Consider the following 17,592-nt stretch of genomic DNA (forward strand, 5'->3'; position numbering starts at 1 on the left):
CTTGTTCTGAATTCGGGCCTCACTCGAATGGAGTTCATTTCAGTAGCTTTTAATAATCCTGGTTTCTCACCCACACACAAATTCTTATTCTAAAAAAAGGGGAAGAATGCATTTTGGAACACACTGTGTGGAATTCTCAACTAGAGTACCTTCAGATGTGTCACTTCCTGACAAGATTTCAGTTGCATGTGCTGTAAAAATTGTATTGGGAGTCAAAAGAAAATGCTTAATTTCCTGGTGGGAAGTGACGTTCCTGAGCATGCTGAGGAAGTGTTTCCAGTAAAGATCAGGACTTCTCTTAAGACCTTTTCTAAAAAGTCCTACCCATCACCAAGTTACCCTTCTTTTCCTCCTCCTTTGGGCCATGTTTGATTTATCTTTAAAAATGGACAAAGTGACAGAGAGGATTTTGAGAGGATTTTGTGGCTGGAGAAATTGTGCTTTTGAGTTCTCAAAAGCTCCCTGCCACACATTACTGAAAGGGACGTTGTCACTGGTCTGAAGAGCTAGCACAGTTTAACTGTTGCCTTCCCAGGAGTTGGGCACCGGGGGACCTTCAATTCGGCAGGTGGACTGGCAGCGTTTTGTTAATAAACCCACCAGTTCTGAAAAACCTAGGATCAGTAAGTGTGTGCTAGCCTTCAGACTCCTAGAAGCTGCCATCTCCTTCACCCAGTTTTTCTTTTGTTTCTTTTTGGGTACTTATTTTCCATTGCCAATTTTTTCATCCTTTTCAGTAATTTTTTGGACAGTAAAATAAGAATTATTTAAAAGAGAGGATTTTGTGCATGCGTTTGAGAGAGAGGATACTTTGGTAAAGCTTGTAAACAGAATCTAGAAAACACATTCTGCCCAGAAGACACATGGAACTGTCAGTAAAATGAACAAAACCCCTTCCCCAGCCTTTTTCTGCCTGAAAAAGCACATTGAGAAGAACGAGTGATGCTCTTCTCTTTCTGTGTATTTTTGGGAGCCTGTTTGCTTCACTCGCACACACTATTATGAAGTTCAGTGCTGGTCACACTTTAATCACAAATTGGGTTGGGGTTTTCCCCTAACCCAATTCAAGTTTAACATATCATCTGTCTATTTTCCCTGCGCTGCATACTGGGCTCATCTAGAGAGCAAGATTCTTAGTCTTGTACTTCCACCTATAGGGCAAACAAAAATCCCATTTTTAAATGCATCAAATTTGCACAGATCAAATGTGCTGGAAAAACAGTTCTACAGGCATGCTCTGCATTAAAATTAACTTACTTTGTGTCTCCTGCATTAAACGAAATTACACGCCTAATGAGAGTAGACAAATGCTAGCCACTGAGTAAATACAGTTTTTCAACCTTCCATCTCCTCCTGGGTTGGTTTTCAGAGTGGATGATCTTATTGTTCAGCCAAAACTAAGTGTGCTGTTCTGAAACTGTGGCTTCTGGTAATACTGGCTTTTAAGAACTGTGTACATACAACTGCTGGGTATGTTGTTACTCCTAAAAGTCAGCAATGCATTTTTTGCTGATAATGGAAATACTGAACACTTCTAAAGTCGTTTTATTTTGTGTTGTATCTAAAACAGGGCTTGCTTAAGAGATGCTACTCTGCCAAGGCTTCCTACCTTTTTCAGCAAGACAAGTTCTATGACGTCAGCTATGACACAGGTGACAAATCAATCCAGTGTAGCCGAAGAGCAGATGCCTTCAAATTCTGGATGACATGGAAAGCACTGGGAACAACTGGTTTGGAGGAGAGGGTAAATAGAGCCCTTGCGCTGGCCAGGTACTTCCCTTTAATTCTGAAAGTTGTCATACTATGCCTAAATACCACGAAATGACACCAACATAACTGATGACTATTTGTTTGTATAATAAATATTACTCTGCTGAGATGGTCAGGAGAAAAGTGGGAGATACAAATATTTTTAAAGAAAGATAAAAGAAATATTAAATTGTAGACACATTTCACTATTTGCCCAAGATGCAAGCATATGTGGAAGAAAGTTATATATCTGTTCATTTTGGATCCAATGGCTTTCTGTTGACATATCTGAAAGATGTTTCTAAAGAAATTACGATATGTCAGCAGATTTCTTGTACCTGCCAGATAATTTCACATTATTTCGAGCAGAACAGTGTTCTTACTGTTGATAACTTCAATGAATAAAATGTGGGATTTAGCAGATAATGTCTGAACTAACCAGATCTCACCAAGATGAACCTCTAAAACCACTGTGGTGAAAAATTTATATTACTGCAATATAGGAGACAACAGAGTTTTACCAAAATTTTCTTTTCTTCAAACTTTAGGGTATTTCCTTTTACACTTGGGGACAATTTTTGTCAATCCCTCCTTCAAGTGCAGTTTACTTTATTCCAGCTACCAGGAACCATTCTTTGGGGAGCACAGTAGGGAGGAAGCTATAGGAGAATGAGCCAGGGGAAATCCTTTCTGCCAGCGCGTCTCCAGAAGTTGTCCTTTGTAGCACCTAGATTGTTCCACTGGTGCCATTCCGTTCAGTAATCCCTATTTAACAAGTTAACAGAGTTGTTCCTATTTAGATAATGTGATGGATGGATAGATGTCCTGCCTCTCTCTTTCAGTCACAAATCCTCTATATGTCTTCTTAGAGTTTGTACAGAATGACTATCAACCAGCTTAGGGCCCTTGGATGGCTAAAGTATGCAGAAGGGAAGGAAGGAATGAAAGAGAACATTCTGTTATTCTGTTAGTTCATGCCAGACAAGAGTCTGAGCCTTCAGAAAGTGAGACTGGAAGGATCCTGCCTCAGAGTTGGGCTTTGAATACAAGCAGTTAAAATAGTATAAGATTCAAGATGGTGGTTGAGCCTCCAGAGGAATAGGATGGAATAATCCCAAATTTAGAGACTTTGTATGTCTCAGAGCCTGGTTTTCTAGGAAAGGTTGGCCAAGGAGCTGGAGTTTCTGGAAGAAGCTCACACTTAAACTGTAAGAATCCTATGTTGGTGGAAAGGTTACAGATTTGGGAATAAAATTGTGGCTTTTCTCTGCACTCCAGAATTGTCTCCTGAAAACGTATAACTATGTGAGCCTAGCTAATCCTATGTGTTATACTTGTACATAGTCTCAAGCTGTTTATTGAACAACCTTATTCCATCCAAGGAAGTTAGTAAAAGTTACTTCTCCCCCCCCCCCCCTATTTATTTGTTCACGTTACTGATTTCAGAAGGTTGGGATAGAGACAATATTGGTCATACCACACAGCACATTTCCTCTTTTAAAATGGGATTTAAAATGGCAACCTTCACAGATAAGAACACTTGACTTCCTTTAAGCATATGTAAGGATTACATTGAAAGAACAAGCTTGGAAAGAATGTCACCACTTTGTGAGAAAAGTAGATCTTTAGAAACAAATGTGCTTGAGAGAAACCCCAGTCATGATTAGCTGGTTAGAAATCCCTGAGTAAAATGGGTGGTCTGTTGGGAGCCCACTTTATTATTTTGTGTATATACAGCACTTATTTGATTCAGCTCTCAGTAAAAGAACTGTTCCTCATCAAGGTCACTCTCCCAAGTTCACTTTGCTAAGAATATACAGTTTAATGACCCTGTTTGGAATCAATACATCGCTTTGATGTGTTCAGATTCAGCTGGTTTTGTGTCTAAGTTAAAGTGGCACTGTTTTCTAAAGGGGGAAAAATGCCTCCATCTGATAATGACCAACAGTGATATTCAGCACATTACTTCTAGCTAGCTGGAGCATTAGGCACCCTGACTTTGTAACTGAGACATCAGTTTCTCTGGGCAATAATCCAGGTTTGTTAAGTATTTGGCTAGCTGTACAGCATGTTTTTTCATATGTTACAGTAAGGTTAACTTTGATGCTGCACAGATAATGTTTCAAGATTCCTGAATATAGCCACGTCTGTATTCTGGAGTTAGCCTACTGACCTTACAACTTAAGGACAAGACTTTCTCCCACTGCCAAGCAAAGGTTGTACTTGGGTTACATTTTGCTTCAGCTGTTGTGCATTCACCATTTATCTGTCTGCTTCCTGCTTGCTGGGAATATTGCATTTTCCTTTCTTATTAAAACTGATCTCCATCCATCCATCCATCCATCCATCCATCCATCCATCCATCCATCCATCCATCCATCCATCCATCCATCCATCCATCCATCCATCCATCCATCCATCCATCCATCCATCCATCCATCCATCCACCCATCCATCCATTCATTCATTCATTCATTCATTCATTCATTCATTCATTCATTCATTCATTCATTCATTCATTCATTCATTCATTCAATCAATGCTTGTTTGCAGAGACTTAGTATGTGAAAATAATTGCAACAGACTGCTTAGCTGATCTCTTAGAAAATGTTATGTATGCTTTGCACCGGCATTGTCACAATCATATTTTTAATTTTTGCTCAGCTAATGTTCCAAGGCACTGTTTGCCTTATTCCTTATGTCACAGCATCTCCAGTGTGTACTTTTTAGATTACTCTTGGATAATCTCACCCTCTCATCTTTTTTTCCCCTGCCTGTAAAATGTGAATAATTCTGACTTACCACATACAGGGCTTTGAGGAGGAATGAATAAAGAATTTTCAAACTCTCCTCACTTTAAGATCCGTCACTGTGTTCTACAAGAGCTGAAATGATGGTCTTTTATTACAGGGACTCATTCATCCTTTCCAAGAACGCTGGTGCTCGTGGCAACAATTTACCATGGCAATCTAATTGCATGGAAAGAAATCACAGGCGCAAGACTTGCTTGCAATTCCCGGTGCTCTGACATAAATACTCTCTAGTGTTCTGTTTAATCCCTGGACAAATCCCTGGACAAAATTCAGTCTCAACAAAATGTCACATAACCTTCAAGGCATGGTGTACATGGGCAGAACATGTTGGTGCAGACCCATGAAAAGGAACCAAATTTCATTTTGAATTCATACTCTTATTTTTGTACATTCCTTGACCTCCACTCCTGCTCAGGGTATGTAATATGGACCAGACCACAAAAGTCATTGAAAAAAGTAGAAGTGCACCAGGAAAAACTGTTTTGGGCAATTATAGCAAAAGCAGGCAAAACGTGATACTGACTGTCTGGTACCTGTGCTGTCAGGAAACTGTCACCATCGCCCTCCCAGGAGCTGTTGAATCTGTTTGGTCATTGTTCTTCATTATATAAAAAGCAGATGCGTTTTGAATGCTCACACCTGCATCTTTTAAAATAAAAAAATACAGTCTGACTGAAATATGTCCGGACAGACAGTGAATAAGCATCCAAATCACTGGTTTTCACAGCTACCATGTGCATTGCAAAGGCAAGAAAGCTGGACTGCCTCTATATGGGTGAATGCCCAGTATTTCCTGATATTACAGTGCTTTTATAGGCAGCCTTAACTAACACAAATCTGGGTAGCAAACAGGAATTCTGCCATGACTGACAGATCAAATAGCAATAGCACAGTGGATCAGAAAGAATTCCATTTCTTTTAATAGCACACCGTTTCCAGAAGCCATTGGCTGACATTTGTTTGATACCCCTTTCACATGTGCACCAATGGGAGCTTCATCAGATCTCTCTCCCCTGGCATGTCATCTGACTTTCCAGCTTTCAATTTAAAAAAAACAAACAAAATAAAGTCTATCCCCTTTCATTGTCATGATTTAAGGAGAAAGACGTATCTCAGCAATGAAACATTCTAGAGACTTAACTTTTTTTTAAAAAAAAAGAACGCTGTGAAGTTGAAGAACTTGATAGATGGTTTTGTCAAGCAACTGAGTTTCACTATATAATGTATTGTCAAAGGCTTTTGTGGTCAGAATCAACAGGATGTTGTGGGTTTTCCAAGTTATGTGGTCTTCAGAGGCATGTGATGGTAAGATACTCTTACGATGCCAGCCATAGATGTGGGCAAAACATTAGGAGCAAAAACTACCGGACCACAGCCACACAGCCAAGGAAACCTACAACAGCCAATTTCACTGTACAGTCTTTGATCTTATAAATAATGGTTTAGGCTTAAGGTCAACTATAAAATAATAAAATGGAATTCAGTTGTGCAGTATGCAAGCAATGAAGCAGAGCTCTGACCTGTAGAACTGATAAGGAGCCAGGTGCTGAGAGTAAAATATAGTCCCAAGCATGACTCCCTAGGCCAGGGGTAGGGAACCTGCGGCTCTCCAGATGTTCAGGAACTACAATTCCCATCAGCCTCTGTCAGCATGGCCAATTGGCCATGCTGGTAGGGGCTGATGGGAATTGTAGTTCCTGAACATCTGGAGAGCCGCAGGTTCCCTACCCCTGCCCTAGGCCATCAAGGCCACAGACTCTTGGCGCCACATTCCAAGTAATGAAGCTGATGAAATTATTGCTGTGTCATTGTGGCAAGGAAAGGTTTATGGCTGCAGAATAACTACCTTGCTGTCTCATCTGTACCGTTAAGGTCACATGGTCAGGGTTGTGTGATTGTCTGATATCACCAGGCATGGGTTTCATTGGTCAGTGGACCCTGCCGGCCTCAAATTTTTAGCCCTTTAAATTTCATTATTCAGCTTAGTAAAGTGTGCTTCTTGGTATCTTGCTGTGGTTCCCTGATTCACCATTCTGGACCTTGACAAGCTTTGTGTCTGATACCATGGCTTCCTGACTCCTTGGGACTTTGCTCTGGACAGAATTACCTTTTGTGGAGCTGAAGGATACAGCTGGAATTAGTAACATCTTGGTTTGGATCCTGCCTTTGAACCAATGTTATTTTACTGTTTCTAGTTCATTCTTTATTATTTTATTCCTCACTGCTAATGTTGTCTTATTTATATTCTTCCCAATTTTAACACATATCCTTCCATCATATTTTGAATGACTGCAGATTTTGTTATGCTTGATTGCAGATATCTTGTGGATGAAATTAAGAAGAGAGAAGGGTTCCAGCTACTTCTGGAGGTAGGTTGGTGCCAAATGCAACTCAATATTGTGTGCCCATATTTTAACAAACATACTGGAGCAGATGAATACTCAGAGCAATGTAATGCAGACAGCCTGCTCCCTTTGACTTTTGAAAAGCAAAGCTTTAGAACACTTAATATTTTATATAACTTGATACAAAAACAGGCTACCCTTCTCTTGCCACAGCTAGGGTTGGAAACTGCAATATGTCCCCTCTGCAAACACCATGGGGTGATGTCACATCACAGCATTTACTAGGCAGACAGTTTTTGTAATGTTTTGCAATTGCCTTCAGATTAGTATTTACCCTTAAATATTTTCACATGCTTTAGCTTCTCATGAGAATTTAAAAAGTGCAAAAAGCTTTGGGCTTCCAGTGAACATTTTCTCTGAATACTTTGGAGTCTAGCCCAAGAATCACTGTAAAAATCTTCAGCAAATTCTTTATGGATGTCATCTAAGCATCTATAGAGCCATCTGCATGAGCCAGGTCAGAAGGATTCACCTGGCATCTTTTTCCAGGGACAGAAGATTTGGATTGTTAAGCAAGTGTAAGTTGGAATCTGTTCCTAGGGGATCTGGTGCATAGAACAATGGAAACAGCTAAGGAGGATAAACCAATTTGCCTGGATGTACTCTGCTGTAAGTCAGTTGGAATATCATGGATATATAAATCTGCCTGTTCTGGAGAGATCCATGAGTCCACACATTAGTCAATTTACAGTACAATGCTAAACAAAATTATACTTTTCTAAGGCTATTAAAGTCATTTTGGTGTGTAACTTAGGCCCTTTCCGCACAGCGGAAAGGGCGCTCCTGCACCGGCAGGAATTCTGGTGGTGGTGGGGTGGGGGCCCCTGGTGCGAGCGGCCCCTGGTGCGAGTGGCCCCTGGTGCGAGCGGCCCCTGGTGAGGCTGGCGCGGGAGAGGCGGCTCCGCACGGAGCCGCCTCTTCCCCGTCCCTCTCCCACTCACCTCATTGCCTTCGTCCCCCTGCCGAACTCCTAAGACCCGCCCACGCTGGAGGTCGGAGGACAGCGAGGGAGGGTCTCAGCAGTCCTGTAGAGCGAAGAAGGCGACGAGGTGAGTGGGAGAGGGATGGGGGAAACAGCGTGTTCCCGGCGGTGCCGTTCGCACCGCGCCGCCAGGAATGCGCTGACGCCACCCTGGGGGTGGTGGAGGGGAGCCAGGTCGGCGCTGCTGCGTTTTAGCAGCGCCGCCTATGCGAATGGCTCCCTGGGGACGGCGTTTTTGCCGTCCCCAGGGCACCATAAATGGCCCGTGCGGAAAGGGCCTTAGTTTAGTATTGGGTGGTCAGCCAGTTCATCATTTTATCTAGATTTGTTGAGGTTTGAATATGAAGCCTTTACATGAAAATTGTGTGTCTCCCCTTATTTCAGTCTATGCCAAGGCAGACCAAATTCTGTGTTTGCACAAATAACATAAATACAGTTTCCTGCCCATTTCGTTTCCCAACAAAAGTTCAGATATACAAACTATACTGTCGGGGAAAAGGCTTCATTTATTAATGCAGGATGCGTGTGAGAATTGTCAGCTTTGAGGGAAACATTCTGAACAAATATCGATCTGGAACTTTTTGGGCAAACTATTGAAATGCTTGAGTTTTTAGAGGATATAAGGCAAATGACTGATCTTTTAAATTAAAATTAATAGGTTGCTAGGCATTTCAGACACTCAGAACACAGAGGTACGAAGTAAACTGTGAAGATTCTGCAGTTTCAAGTGGCACAATCATACCTGTTTTTATATTAGAACAGACATGGGCACAAACATGAAAAAAGACTCAGGAATGTGTGATAGGACAGTGTATGAGTGCAAATGAGATGGAGAGGATCAAGGATAGTTGAAGAAAACAAGCTTTATGAAGTGTAAATAGAAAGACTCACAGCTGTATATTTGCATGCCATTTATATTTACATGATGTTTATGAAAACTACGGAGGACATCTGAAACATGACTTTGTGGGCATCTGAATTTTTTTGAATGGAAAAATGCCCTTTCAAGATTGAGAGACTCAAAGGAAAGTTTCTATGAATCTCAGAAAAAAAAAAAATACTTGAAGGGGCTAAGGATATCTGTGTTCTACAATGTTTGTGGGTTCTCAGCACTTTGAAGGTTGGAACTCTGGGAATCCACAATTCAGATACCCAAGTTGCAGCTCTCTCTGCTATTCCAGATCAAGAATACTTAACTGAGGTACTGAACCAGTGATGGCATTTGAATATGGCAGTTATTTTAAGTACTTCCTGTTTTATTCTCATTCTTTGCTGTTATTCTCAGAAAAAAATGTCTGGAAGCATTCTAAGGAAACAAGACCAATTTTGCACAGCCCCTTTGTGATAGCGACCAAGGATATTCCAGCTGCTGTATCCCAAATGTCATTTGATTGCTTGATTATTTGAAGCTTTCCTCTAGTGCAGGGGTAGGGAACCTGCGGCTCTCCAGATGTTCAGGAACTACAATTCCCATCAGCCTCTGTCAGCATGGCCAATTGGCCATGCTGGTAGGGGCTGATGGGAATTGTAGTTCCTGAACATCTGGAGAACCGCAGGTTCCCTACCCCTGCTCTAGTGTCTGGCTGCCCTTGCTAAGGAATAAATTGAAATGAGAAGGAAAGAGCAGCCAGTGACAGCAATACATGATATTAGTTCTACACAATCTCGCAATCAGATGATTGTTGCTTCTGTCCTGTTAAAGAAAAACAACCACCTGATAGCAAAAAAGTAAGACAATTGTATGAACTGGATTTGAGTGAAGAGGCAAAAGTGTTTGCAACACAAGGAATGTTACCCAAGCTTAAAGGACTCCATGACCAGCTGCGCTGAGTGGTGGGGCAGATACTACTACCTTCTTTGCCCCTAAAATAACTGAATTCAAGTGGGCTGCTTTTGACAAAAAGAAATCTATACCTATACAGCCCTTCTTCTGCCAGAAAAAAAAGCTTACCTTCATGTGTTTTGGAGCAGCAGGTGGCTTACTTGCTGATCTCTTCCTGCTGACAACTGTATTCTCCTTGATGATTAAACTGTATTTAAGGCATTCTTTGAAGGGAGGCAGAAAATGATATTATGAATAGTATGAGTGCCCTTTCATGAAAGAATTTGGCACAGCTGGTAGTTTCTGCCCAGTTGGGAGGAAGATTAAAACTGTAATTGAGGTAGTATTCCCATACGAGGGAAAATGATAAGTGTGCTGTAGCTATTTTCACTCCCACCCTCACTTCCCACTTTGATCCTTTGGCTGGTGAAAGTGGGGGTGGGGGTTAACCAGAAAGTCTGAGAAAAGAACAATGCACATTTTGGGAGAATATGTGTTATAAGTATCATTGTTAACAAAAGACAATGTCAATATTGAATTCATTTGTGGCTATTTTTTTAAATATAAAACCCTATCACAACAGCACAGAATTCTAAGCAGAAAGGTGGGAAAGTCTAAATTAAGTGAAGTACGTTGATCCCCCCCACTCACCCGCTTTGGGACAGCAGTCCTTTTTCATGTTGTCTTTTTGTTTGTGCTTTCCCCCTTCTTTGGCTCTGAGCAATTGGGTGATAAGTGTGTTAAAATAAAATAGGAAATTCTACAAGGTGTAAATGCAGAAGGAAACGTTTTTGCTTTCAGCGCTTAAATGGCCACTTTTTATCACCCATCGCATTGCCTAGTATTAAGGATTTTCTTCACACCAGGTGAATATAAATTGCCCTTTACCAAGAGATAACTTGCAAGAGCATGTCGGTAACCACCTAATGTGACAGTCGTCTATAATGTCCTGTCAAGATGTCATGAGAATTTTACCACTCCTTCCTTGTCTGTGGATTTAAATGTGCAAGATGTTTTTCTCACTTCTTTGTGAGAATTTTGCCACCTTCTTTTCTCTGACTGCACATATGGCTAATTTGTTACACACTCTGTAAAAAAAATTGTACACAGGAAGATTCATATCTTTTATTTTTTTAAATTTATTTTGTTTATAGTCTAACTTTTTCACTGAGATTCAAGGTGGATTATACAGTATAAATCAATACAATTAACAGGATGGGACATCTAGCAATGCAAAATGTTGAGTCTGCAGAAATCTGAAAACAAGCAGAGATATGAAATAGATGAAACCAACCATAAGCAGTTAAATGTGTCATGTTAAGCAACGCAGAAGTTATATAGTAGGCACATACTTACAACGACAGATGGAATTTTCAATATTAAAACAAGACTGAAAATTCATCAGCAACTTCGTGCATCTATAAATGAGACACAATTTGAATTCAGTTGATAACAATTTTCTTAGCTGTAGACTGACTGATTCTCTTACTGTGGCTTGAAAATTTCTCAATCTCTTCCCCTCCCTTTCTAGCCGGAATATGCAAATATTTGCTTTTGGTACATTCCGCCTCGCTTGAGAAACATGGAGAAAGGACCTGAATTCTGGGAGCAGCTCCATCAGGTGAGTAATGCATGGTAATTATAGAGTTGCCAATTTATTTCTGATAGGACGTCTGTGCCTTCCGCAGCTGCAAGACAAATCCAAATTCAGTAAGTGCCACTTTCCCTGCATTCAGTGTATTGACTGGTAAACTTTTCTGTAGGTTCCTCACATGCTCTTACAGGCACTGGAGCCAGACAGAGGAAATAAGTTTGGCAATCCTGGTGAGGAACAGGTTAGGATCCTGATTTATGCACCCTTTTATGTGTATTGGAATAGACTAGAGCCTTCCTGAAAACTGCTGCTGTATATACTCCCAAAGTAATCCATCATCAGAGTGCTGTTTTGATCCAAAGATAGGCATTCCGAGGATTTTAACATTTACTACTATTTCAATTTAGACAAGGCTAATTAAGTTTTCCTCTTAATATAATATATGCAGGCATTATACAAGCCTTCCGCTTTCTATCAAAGCTCCTAACAGATGGCAGAACTGAGGGAAGATGAACAACATTGTCTGTAGCTGTTGTCTAGACAGAGCATTCATTACCTGCTTTTAGATGTTTAACGTTGTCCTTGGGACTTGCTTTGCATGATCAATGGATAATATACGTGAAAAGGGCGCTTAAAATATATTTCTGACATTAAGCATACCTATAAAGGGGATTAGAATCAGAAGGAGGTTGTTATCAATAGACTCTTTTCCCAATCTGTTGGAAACAGCCAGTATTTGGGGATAAGGAGAAGTCTAATAATTACTTCATTTTGAGAAAAATGGTAGAAATGGTGAATAAATAGCTCTACAAAAAGAGAGGGCTGGGGAAAGACTGCATGTGGTTCTCGTAGTTGCTTGTTTGGGCCACCCTTCCGCCTACAATTCTAATCTTAGATATAAACCCTAGAAACAGCAGCAAAAGTAAATATGTGCACATCTGGTGTCCTGATCTTGTGATCTCGGTGTTGGGGTGGGGCTGGTTTGCAGCAACTGGAAGGAGGGCTTTAAGGCAGCCAGCACAAAACGAGGCGGTGCGTCTTTTATTCCTTGAAGGAGCAGCTATGCAACTAAAGGCTCTTTTCATCCTTTTTGGTTGGCAGCACTGCAGGATTAGAATACCTTTCTAGAGTGTTTAGTTCTGCAGCGTACACAGAATTAGCATTTCTTGTGGCAGTGCAAGGAGCCAGCATTTCTGGAAAGTGGAGCAGATCCCCAAGGCTCTGACTGGCTGCCTTCCCCTGTTAGGGTTTTACTTCATCCTGATCGGCTGCAGTTTTATACTGACCGTCTGTGATTGTTAGGAGCCATTCTCCTGCCAAAGTTAAGTTGTTAAGGGTTGTTTGTGTCTAGCTGACCTCATGCTTTCCTCTTATTTCAATCCTTGACAATTCTTTTGTGAGCATCCAGAAGGAAGGTCAGGATGATCAGGCTGGGTTTAAATGGACACGGCTATATATACGAAACAACCGGCAGTCAGGCTCTGTGCAGCAATGCAAGCTGCATTGCTCGGATATAAATCATAATTTGTTACACTAGCTCTGTAGGGGGCAGGACAGTTAGAAATACCATGGTCAGTGAGGACATTCCTATTTCTTCTCTTCCCCTCCCTGACATCACTTGAGGGTAAGAGAAATCAGTAGAATTTGATGGACAGAACTGGCAATCCATTTGGGTTGCTATTGCTTGATTTGCAGTCCAACAGTCTATTAGCACATTATTCCAGGAGAGTTCATTCCCTGGAGAGCTTTAAGATGTTAAGCCTTTGAAGGACACTAACTCATTCGCTCTAGTTCGGTGTGCCAATTGTTTTTTGCTTGTCCTGCTAAACAAAGGTGTGTGTGTGTGTGGGGGGGGGGGGGGGTTGCTGGTGAATGTGACGTACACATGCAGTTAGTTCTTGTCCTTAAGGGTGTATGTCAATTGCCATTACCTGTGAGCAGTTAGATGAATGTGAATCCCTTTGCTAGATAGGGGATATTTAATAAGTAAGATTTTGCATCTGTAAGAGAGTATATATGGGGGGAGGGACAGGGAAGAAGACTTGGTTTTTCTCTGCCTTTAGCAAGTCTCACAGCAGCTTACAATCACCTTCCCCTCTCAGCCCCCACAACAGACAACTTGTGAGGGAGGTGTGGGATTGGGAGAGTTCTGAGAAAACTGTCTGGGCCAATGTCATCAAACAGGCTTCATGTGGAGGAGTGGGGAATCAAACCCAGTTTGCCAAATTAAAAGTTTGCCACTCTACTTTTGCTAGTTCTGTACATGCCCTCGTTGGTATTTGTTGCTCTTTTCACTTGGCAATCTTATAATTAAATGGAATTAACAAAAAGAAAACTTTGAGGATTATAAAGATGTATATACCATGTGTCCTTCATTGTGAAACTAGGGTTAGAATTTAAAGATTACTTTCCTCAAGTCATGTTGTGTTATCAAGTTATTATAGAATGAAGCATAAACCCATTCACAAAGAGATCAAATCATGCACATGAAACTCTTACCATTTAGTGTATGCTTGTCATGTCAGTAGTGTACATGGCACAATGAGTAGATGTTCTGATCTGCTGTTATTTGGGTAGCTGCCACAATCACCATTTTGTTATGCTGCTAGGTTATAGGGCAGGGGTCTGCAGCCTGTGGCTCTGGAGCCGCATGTGGCTCTTTCAGCTTTATACTGCAGCTCCACGTGGCCTGGAGGTTGGAGGGTAGCGTGGGCATGTCCCTCCAGCCTCCCAGAGCAGTGCTGGAAGGAAAGCTGAGTGGAGGGGCCGAACCAGAGCCGGCTCTGTGCGGAGCCACCTCTTTGGCTTGGTAGATCTTCGATGGTGTGGAAAATGGGTCTAAATGGCTCTTTGGGTGGTAAAGGTTGCCGACCCCTGTGCTAGGGCAACAGCAGGCATAGTTGAGCTATGCAAGAAAGAAGAGGGGGAAAAAATTAGGCGCGATTTTCGCCGTGGCGGTTCTCCAGCTGTACGCATGCCCGAAACACTCAGCTGAATTGTGATTGGCTGAATGGGGGACTCCTGTGATTGGCTGAATGGGGGACTCCTGGCACCAGAGATTCCGCACTTTACTGGAATCGAGCTGAGTTCGAGCGTGGTTCCCTCAAAAAGTAGTAGTTCCCAACTGGAGTCGGAAATTTGACTGCTACACGGGGCGAACCTGGTACAAAACCACGTCGATCCCAGTGGTTGTGCGGAGCACTTAGGTCGAACGCAGCTCAAACTTAGGTCGATAACCCAAGTGCAGAATCGACCCTAGATAGTCCATGCTAGCCCAATCTTGTCAGATCTCAGAAACTCATCACGGTCAGCCCTGATTAGGATGGAAGACCACCAAGGAAGTCCAGGGCTCCTATATAGCAGCAGGCAGTGGCAAACAAGTTCTGCTCATCTCTTGCCTTGAAAATCCTACAGGTTGGCATAGGCTGGCTGCAGCTTGGTGGCACTGTCTACTGCCAGTGTGCTATATGGAAACAGAAGCTTCCAATCCAAGGAAGTTGGGTTTTGAGATGTAGGGTGGTGGGAGAAGACAAGTTCATGACCTCTTCCTGCTTACAGTCAGAACAGTGGGAGAAGGATAATAAAAATATGCTTGCCTATGAGTTTGCTGCTAGGTATGGTGGGACACAAGTCAGCTGACATGCTCACCTCATTTACAACTGACCATGTGCAAAGGAGGAAAAGGAAATTAACCCAGTGCTTAACTTATTTAATGAAGTATGATATAATAGTATTAAGTATACGGGGTTGGCCCCCAAAGTTTACAGCAATTTAACATAGAGATAATTGTAATATAATAACAAAGTGCATTTGGGTAGGGGTATCTCAGTGAGATCTGGGTCCAGCCTTGATGTCAGGCTACCTATCTGTTTCACCCTTTGGCTCAGAAGGGACAATCTTATCGGTGAAAATTAAAAATGGCTATGTGGAAGGTCTTTGAAAATTATGGTTTTATTTTGCTATTTAAAACAACGATCCTTTATTTTGAACAGATAGACACTTTTTATTAGCCTGTGAGCTGAAGTCATGTAAGAAAGAAACAGAAGGTTTATCTGCCTTATCCTAGGCTTAAGGTCTTGAGTCTTGAATTTGTTTTAACCTTATTAGAGTACAATTGGATTAGGTTAGAGATGTGAAATATAATCTTGTCTTCCTCTTGTGCAGGGAGCTGTTTTAAATATTTCATGAAGCTGCTTGATTGTTTGTGGTGGTCAAAGTCACAGTCTCATGAATGAATAATACGTATTAAATTCATCTGTTGGTATCTGTGGGTTTAAAAAGCTTTAACAGTAAGTACGTTGTTGGTTTTTCCTATAAATTTCCAAGTCTGTGGTGACTCTGCGGCTGGCGCTCAGCACCGTACTGAAGGGTGCTCTGCTTCACACTGAAGGTAGATTCTCTTTGAAGAAGAGCTTCTGTAGGGACTCCTCTCCCCCCCCCCAACCCCCCCCCCCACACACACACTTACTGCATGGCAGATCCCATAATCTCCACTGTTTGTGAGAGCAGGCAAAGAGCAACCTTTTCCCCTGCTTTGTAGGGAAGAAAAAAACAAAAAAACCCTGTGTTATTCTTATTTGCCTCTTTCATTTGGGGAATTATTTTTGGAATGGGGCTACAATATCAATAAAGCTATAACAACAACATACAATGTTGATATAACAGTAATTTACCAAAGCCAGCAGTCTTGAGACTACTGAGTATGTTGAGATCTATCCTTTAAGAGTCCGGTGAGGAGCAGAGTTAAGAGAACCAGGAAAAGGAGAGACCTGGGAGAGTTCAGCAGATAAACTGCACACCAGGCAGGGAGGTGCCTCCTCACATGTAAACAGAAAACGTGAGGAGACCCCACTACAACTCCACTGCATGGCAAAGAGTCCCACGGTAAGTGTTCCATACATAATTGGCCTGCATTACAATATGCCTTCTGTAGACATTATGCTGCATTCCATTCAAGTGCCATATGACCAAACAAATGTATGTAAAGAGTACAGAATTGCTAGCCTCCAGGTAGGGTCTGGAGACTACAGAACCATTCTCCAGATTACAGAGACCAGTTCCTTTGGAGAAAATGGTTGCTTTGGAAGGTCAATTTCCCAGACCCCGCTTTTCCCCGGCTTCAGCTCCAAATCTCCTGGAATTTTCCAAATCAAAGTTGGCAGCCCTACAGGAGCATGATTTGTTCAGTTGCCAAATTGTGTGAATTGAACTGCTCTTGGATTTTCTACATGGGTACAGCTTTGATTCACATGAAACGTTCACCCTGATTTTTCAGAGTTCTGGTTCATGTGATTGTAAGGTGTATGTATATAGAGAACCCACAGTCGCCCAATTAGCTCAATATGGTGATTGCATACTTTGTGCTCCCAAACATGCAACTATCAGGCTTTCTGTCCACATGAACTGAATTCACGTAAAATGGAACTGAAAATAAATCTGGAAAATACTTTATCAGTATTTTCAGATATATTCAGCTCCTTCAAATATATCTGGGATTTCTTTAGGATGCCCCAGAAATGGGTTCCGAAATCTCCCAGTAATATTCAGGATTAATTAGGAATTTCAGGAGCTGGCATTTGCAGGCTTTCAAAATGTCCTATCTCCCTGGCTGCTTTCAATAGGGTCCTCTCATTTGCACATATTTTGTTATTTTTTACAAGTTTGTTCTTTGCTGGAGTTGGTTTGTGTCAAGTTAGCCATTTTTCAGGACTCTTGCATTTTATATTGAGATTTCCAGCTTTTGTTGAGATTCTTGTGCTTTACAAAGTTTTAGATTCTTAGGTGTTATATAGTTTTAGATTCTTAGTTGTTACATTAGTTGGACTTAGCAATAGTTTCAATGGTGTTCCTATGGGAGGAGATTCCCAGGTTTTGTGACCTTTTTCTTCCACAGGAAACAATTGAGGACAGCTGGGGGCACCTTGTTCAGGGACCCATAAAATTAAACCCCTGGTTCAATTGAAATGTGGATATTATTTTAAAGACACAAATTGGCAGCTCCCTGACATTTTTGTGCCAGTACCATTAAAAACACCATCCTGAAAAGATTCCCCATAGGGAATAATGGAGTTGAAAAATATTGGAAATCTTGGGGGGGAGGGGTGGGGGGAACAGTATTTAAATTTTGCATCAGGAGAGTGGGAATTTTCCTGACTTCCTCAGGCAGCCCATTCTACTAGGCAGGGGCCACAATGGATAAAGCGCCCATATGGGTAGTTGTTGATTTT

The 17,592-nt window shown here is 41.6% G+C and overlaps 1 protein-coding gene across 1 annotated transcript in view; it reads left to right on the forward strand.

Annotated features, from left to right (window-relative positions):
* Positions 1–17,592, forward strand: part of GADL1 (glutamate decarboxylase like 1) — a 104,722-nt gene that overhangs the window by 67,784 nt on the left and 19,346 nt on the right. Inside the window, exons 14-16 of the mRNA XM_048510783.1 lie at positions 1,571–1,770; positions 6,880–6,931; positions 11,303–11,392. Coding sequence (XP_048366740.1) covers positions 1,571–1,770; positions 6,880–6,931; positions 11,303–11,392 — 342 coding nt within the window. The remainder of the gene's footprint in view (positions 1–1,570; positions 1,771–6,879; positions 6,932–11,302; positions 11,393–17,592) is intronic.

The sequence above is a fragment of the Sphaerodactylus townsendi genome, linkage group LG11, assembly GCF_021028975.2.
Source record: "Sphaerodactylus townsendi isolate TG3544 linkage group LG11, MPM_Stown_v2.3, whole genome shotgun sequence".
Classification (NCBI taxonomy): Eukaryota; Metazoa; Chordata; class Lepidosauria; order Squamata; family Sphaerodactylidae; genus Sphaerodactylus; species Sphaerodactylus townsendi.